Source organism: Aegilops tauschii, chromosome 2 (genome assembly GCF_002575655.3).
Source record: "Aegilops tauschii subsp. strangulata cultivar AL8/78 chromosome 2, Aet v6.0, whole genome shotgun sequence".
NCBI classification, from domain to species: Eukaryota; Viridiplantae; Streptophyta; class Magnoliopsida; order Poales; family Poaceae; genus Aegilops; species Aegilops tauschii.
Genome location: NC_053036.3, coordinates 406,223,096 through 406,229,893, shown reverse-complemented (window position 1 = coordinate 406,229,893; position 6,798 = coordinate 406,223,096). Strand labels below are relative to the sequence as shown.

The 6,798-nt window shown below is 52.5% G+C and overlaps 1 protein-coding gene across 1 annotated transcript; it reads left to right on the top strand.

Annotated features, from left to right (window-relative positions):
• Positions 1 to 1,065: 1,065 nt before the first annotated feature.
• Positions 1,066 to 2,928, top strand: LOC109747608 (uncharacterized). The gene is made up of 2 exons (XM_073508683.1): positions 1,066 to 1,693; positions 2,741 to 2,928. Exon 1 carries the CDS (start codon positions 1,261 to 1,263, stop codon positions 1,654 to 1,656), a length of 396 nt encoding a protein of 131 aa, XP_073364784.1. The 5' UTR covers positions 1,066 to 1,260; the 3' UTR covers positions 1,657 to 1,693; positions 2,741 to 2,928.
• The last annotated feature ends 3,870 nt before the right edge of the window (positions 2,929 to 6,798 follow it).

Below are 6,798 nucleotides of genomic sequence, written 5' to 3'. Positions count from 1 at the left end.
GCTGGCTAGGCGTGTGGCGCCTATGTGTGAGGCGTTGCACAGTGTAGTGTGACGCCTTCGTGTCGGGCGTCACACAAAAAGGTCAGCCGCGTGAAATAGTTTCACGGGCAGTTCATTCTGTGATTTGATTTCATCCATAGATCAAATTTGTCAATTTTGTCGCGTGCTGCTGCACATGTTGTTTGGTGTGTGCTGTTGCGTGACTGCGTGTTTGTGTGTGCTTGCGTGCGGCTGTGTGTGTTGATGCGTGGGTGTGTGTTGCTGCGTGCTGCGTGCATGTGTGTTGCGTTCTTGTGTATGTGCTGCATGTGTGTGCTACTGCCTCATACTGATGTTGTGTGTGAGCTACTGTCTCGCACACACATGATGGGCAAAAGGGTCTTTTCAGGTGTCATTTAGTCTTAAAATGGACGAAAATGCCATAAAGGGCATAAATTTTAGACTCGTTGTTAGATAGGGAAAAAAGATTTTCAGTGTCAAATAGGGAAACGAAATTTAAGATGGTGTTATATAAGGAGTTGTTTCTTTCCTCTAAGCAGATTACTCTTGCCGCCACAACACTACACAAGGACCCTGACTTGGCTCATACAGCACCGTCGTTGTCATGCTGGTCTGGTTCTTGGCGACTACACTTTCCTAGTCCTACTCTGCCGCACATTTTGCAAGAACAAAAGAGACCGTGAGTGGAGACACCAAAAAATCGACACAACAACGTGCAGTGTACAACTCAATCAGCCAGCCAAACCCTAGCCTCGTGCCAAACATTTAGCAAAACCGAACGAGACTGTGACTTGAATCGACAAAAAACAGCAGCGACTTCCATAGCGGGAAAGTCCTAACCTATACGGAACAGCGAGCGAGGTCCCGTGCCCCGACCTTGACGCGTCTTCCTCGGGGTCAAGCTGTCCGCGTCCTCCCAATTATTTCGCCCCGCTGGCGGTAACCTGACTACCTGCCGTAACGTTGTTGTTGATTGTGGACAGAGGAGCGAGCGAGTGGCTGTCCGCGGCCCGACCCCCGGGACACGCCACGCAACCGCCACCCCCGTCCGTCGCCGTCGCGTCCCCCGAACACAAAGCGAGGGAGCAGTGGGACACGGCCACACGCGTCCAGCTTCCGCCAGCCTCCCACAGCTCCTCTCCGTCTCCTCCGGTTCCTCCTCCCCTCCTCCCTCTACACTTCTCTCTCCCTCTCTCGCCACAGTCCCCGCCAGATTTGTTGCCTCACCTCCACCTGTATCTGTATGCCGCCAACGCCCCCATGGCGTCAACCGCACCACGGCCGCCCCGCCGAGCCGCGACCTTGACACTCCTCCTGCCCTTCCTCCTCCTCTCCTCCTCCCCGTCCCTCTCCGCTGCCGAGCCGCCGCCGTCGAGCCCCGCCCCGCTCCACGCGCCGCCGCGGCGGGTCGCGTCCGACTCCGACAGCGCCCCCCCGCCGCCGCACCACCCGCACCACCACCACCACTACCACCACCGCCCGCCCCCGCCCCCTCCGCACTGGCGGCGGCTCAACTTCGGCGAGAGGCTCGGGATCGCCTTCGCCGGCGTCGCCGTGGCAATGCAGGTCGTCCTCGGCGCGTTCCTGGCGCTGCGCGCCTGGCAGCTGCGGCGGCTCGACAGGGCTGAGGTGTCCTCCTCCACGCCCCTCACCTGACCTGGCCGCCTGCTCTGCTCCTTGCTCGTCCCGTCAGGTCCGTGATTCGTTAATTGTCCGTGATCTGAAATCGTCGTTGTAAAGGAAGAAGCCATGAACGTATGCCTATTCTCCATTAATTCCATTTTTACACGCCGTTCTTTTCGCATGTGTTGGGCGCCAGTGCTTTGCTGTAGGGTGTGTACAATTTGCTTCTGCTCCGTGCAGACCCTAGTAGACAGGCCATGTGATATACTGATGTGAGAGCTGTGGTGTCTGTTTTATTTGTGAGTAGGTACTAGTACTAGCAAGTGATCGAGATTCCGAAATGGTGATATGTTGATTGATTCATGTGGGGCTGGGACTGATTATAGCTGCTTGCTTAGATGGGCATCAATGTACAAACTACAAAGTGATTCAAATTATTTCTGTGGTGCCGTGATCTTAGCTCTTAAGTATGTCAACTGTGCTAGCACTTCAGAGAATCAATATTGCTCCATGTGGAATGATTGAGCCAGCGATTACACAATGAAGTTGCACTTATGAACCTTGGTCCCTTGTCACTCCTGCTATGATGGCTTAGTGATCAGCAAGCTGATTGTAAATCCTTTTTTTAAAACAAGCTGGCTGTACCTGTACTTTGTGTCTTGTACCGTATTTCTTTGTATCTGCACTGTCCTCTCCTGGTCTACTCTGAGTGCAATCACGCTATCATGATAGAAAATTCAGAGGTATCAACTATTTAGTGATCATGGAAAATCAGCAAACTCAAGATGTCATGGTTAACTGTTAGCTGTTCGTGTTATCACAAGTTGTCCACTTCCTCTGTTACCTTCGGGCAGGCATTGCATGTGTAACTATGATGCATAAACAGTGAGTCAGTTGAAAGGGCATGTCGTGGGGTAACCCATCTCTTGCTTGTTTTCCTTCGAGAGGAAAATAAATAAATAAGGAGCATAGTTATTTGGACCAAATGATTTTTGAATCTGAAATGGTACATAGATCATTGGTCATGCATGTGAGAGGCAGCTGGTCAGTAGTTACATTTGTCCTAAAATTTGCATCTTGGACAACTGGACAAATCTGACCTTATTTTATTGCTCAGATCCAAGCCCTGAAGTACTTGACTGTAAAAACGTGTGCCAACTTGAATGAGCAGCTGTCCACTGAAGAGCAAGATGTGGATGTGGAATGTTCTTCTTGGTATCTTTGTCCTACTAGTTTAGATACCTCAGCTTTTGTTTGTAGACGCGGGTTTGATGCATTCAGTCTAAATAAGTTTCTGCGTTGAAAGTCCTCTTCTACTGTCACCAATTAAATTCTACTCCCTCCGCTCCAAAATAAGTGTTGTAATTTTGAACTAAGGCAACCCTTAGTTCAAAACTGTGACACTTATTTTAGACCGGAGGGAGTACTTATATATCAATAGCGACAACAACCCCCTCGGAATAGCGGGATCTTCATCAACACCAGCCCGCCCAATTGTACAATGTACACATGATCTTCTGGGCCGCAGATACACGTCAGGCCTAGAAGCTCACGCGCCATGCCGGATTGGGCCGACTCCACCGTCACCTTCGATTGCATAGACCACCCGACCCATGTACCTCGTGAACTTTGCTCTGGTGGTAGATTTGATTGTCGACGGTTTCCACCTCCTCGAGTCCTCATGGACGGGCGCACCGGGATTAACATGATCTTCCCTGACACCTTGGCGAAGATGCGAATTTTCAAGTCCCGTCTAAGCCCGGCATCCACCGGCTTCCACGGGTTTGTGCCTGGCAAAAAGGCGCAACCCCTTGGACAAGTCGAGCTAGTGGGGATCTTCGGAGACGAAGATAACTTCCGCTCAAAAACATGTGCTTTGAGGTCACGCCGTTCCATAGGGGATACAACGCCATCCTTGCCAGGCCCGCCTATGTAAAGTTCATGGTGCTACGCTTGTACACATATTTGTTGCTCAAGAGGCCCGGACCAAATGACACCATCACCTTCCACGGGAGCACTGAAAAGAGCGCTAGCTGCAGAGGTTGCAACTGTTGAGTGTACACATATTTGTTACTCAAGAGACCCGGACCAAACGGCGCCATCACCTTCCACGGGAGCAATGAAAGAGCGCTGGCTACAGAGGTCGCAAACGTCGAGATCAAGGAAGCCGCCCTGGCTTCCATTGAGCTTGAAGAGATCAAGAGCTCTGCCGATCCAACCACAACAATCTAACCCCGCAAGCCCAGACCCGACCCAGCCTTTGGTGCGGAGCACCCTACGGCCATCCCCATAGACACTGTTAGAGTAGTCATTATGGTATACGACTTCTAGTTCAAGTCAGTTTTGTACCCCTACCCTAAGTCGGCTTGTACCCTTTTATATACTCTTGTATGCCGCACCAAATCATCAATAAGCAACAGTTTTATTCAGCTTTCATGGTATCAGATACCGGTCCCAGGGTTTAGGGTATGGCTCCGCCAACGCCACCGCCGCCGCCGCCGCCCGGCTACTTCGAGCGCCGGGCCGCACTCATCGCCAAGGCTGCCAACGCCGCGGCCGCTTCTCTCTCGGCCCTCACCATAGCTCCACAAAACTACCCTGCACCCATCCTCGCCGCACCAATATCTCTTGCTGACACAATCTCCGACGTCAGCCCCTACATCCCCATAGTTCTTGATCTCGCCGCCCACAACTACTACCATTGGAGACATCTCTTCGATCTCCACCTCGGCCGCTGCAACCTGCGCTCGCATGTCGCCGCCAACTGTTTTCCCCGCCCCGACGATCCGCAATGGTTGAAAGACGATCTCGCGATCGTCCAGTGGTTCTACACCCGCATCACCATCGAGATCTTCAACATGCTCGATCACGACGGCGCCACCGCTGCCAACATCTGGCACTCCCTCCGTCAGCTCTTCCAAAGCAACACCGACGCTCGGAAAAACGCTCTCCACACCGAGCTTCGCAATATGGTGCAAGGAGACGCCCCAGTGAACCTGTTCTGCCAGCGCGTTAAGACCATTGGTGATGAGCTCCGCGAACTCGGCGATACAGTTAGCGACTCACAGCTAATCAATATCGTCGTCGTCGGCCTCAGCGAAGACTTTGACAAGCAAGCCTCGTTCATACCGATGATACGGCCCCCTCCTACCTTCGCTGAAGTTCGTTCCTTGCTACAACTCGCGGCGGAAACACAAGCTCGCAAGGACTCTCGCCCCAAGGTCTTTCATGCTGCGGCTTGTCCTCCTCTGTCGTCTACACCAGCGCCGCCTTCCCGGCCGGCTCCTGCCGCCGGGCCGTCCGCATCGTCATCTGTTCAACCGCCCCCAGGCTGGCGTCCTAGTCCGAACTACCGCGGCAAAAACCCTATCTACAGGCCGCCGTCGACTCGTTCGGTTCCGCCTACGACATCACCAGCACCGAGTCCTCCACCACCCAGCCCTGCTCCCACTCCACCACCCAGCCCTACTCCTTCGTCCGACTCTTCCGCTGCGCCGGACTCACCAGTACTGTCGTGGAGTTGTCACGACAGATGTCCTCGAGCTAGGACTTATTCGTGGAGCCATCGCAACTAGGAAGCTTGAAGGGGTTATGCGGGACAAGGAACACGAGGGTTTATACTGGTTCGGCCCCTTACGGTGAAGGTAAAAGCCTACGTCCAGTTTGAGGTGTTATCGATTAGGGTTACGATCGCCAGGGAGCTAAATAGCTATGCCCGGCTCTCAATGAGATCGTTGTCGCCTTCGAACCGCTGCCGGGTCGTCCCTTTATATAGGGAGGCTGACGCCCAGCAGCCCTTAGAGTCCCGGCCGGCTCATAAGAACGTCCGGCTCGGACTCTAAACTATACTTGCCTTACACTACAAGTCTACTATAACAATGATTGTAACTACAGGCCCTAAGCCATATCCGGGTCTCAGCCCATCTCTGGCCCATCGTCTTGAAACTTGGCTCCGGGCTTCTGGTAGTGACCATCCGAAGAGCAACCCGGCCCCTCCTGGCGGGTGACTCTAAGGTCTATATCCTCAACATTAGGCCCCAGATTGACTTGAGCCGGCTCGTGTCAATCTTCAACTCTGCCGACAGAAAAAAATCCCCGGCTTACCATTCATGTGAAGGCCATAACCCGGAGTGACGTCATCCTCTGGACTCCGGATAATCCGCCGTGACGTCATCCTCCATTAAGTCCGTTTTTTACTCCGCCAGATCCGCAACGGATCTTTGCTTTTACTGTCGTTCCGAAAATCGAGGCGTCGTGAGGGGGAGATAACCACACTGTGGTCTCCTTGAATCCCGCGCCCACTTATGACTCCACCTTATAAATAGGCCGGCCCAACGTGTTCTTCTCACGCTCCCTTTCTTCCTCCTCGCGCCGTCGCTCCTCTGCCCGAGCTCGTGCTCCGCCGCCGTCGTCTCGCCTCCGACCTTCGTCAACCTTGGCCGCTGCATCACCCTGACCCGGACCAGACAAACGGCGGCGACTCCCGCACCTCTTCAGCTCCGGTAAGTTCTCACCACCCCGTAGAGTAGATCTACAGTAGGGTTCCTCCAGTTCTTCATAGTTCGTTGCGGCCTGCGTAGTTTTGTTTTTTACCACCCTTCTCTTGATCTTAACTCTGCGTAGAACCACTGCGGTAGATGTTTGAGATCCATTTCACCTGCAAGAAGCCCTCCTTTTACTGCATCAGAACCGTGTTCAACCTCAAGAACTTCTGCTGCCTCTGTTTTTTAGGTCTAGAAAATTTTCATTTCACCTGTATTTTCATCCAAAAAAGTTACTGCAACATGTAAAACCTGTTTTACCACACTTAGTAAAAACTGCAGCCCTTGAATCTTGGCGGCTTATATCTCCGGTTTAAAGAAGACATGCGCCATAGAACTTTTCCGGTTTAAAGAGAACTATGCTCTGTAGAATCCTCCGGCTTAACTCTGGTAAAACCGTAGATAACCAAATTACTTAGAATCCCCCTGCGGCTCAAATAACCCACCGTATCTGAATATATATCATTAGTCCCCTTCATAAGCCGCCATCTTAGTCTGAATGATAATCTCCGGCTTACAATTAACCCGGACACTTTTCTCTTTATCATAGACCACCAACCTTCACCATGCCTCCCAAGGCTCCCATCACTTGCAACTGGATGAGATCCAACGTCACTGACGAGACCCTGGCCAA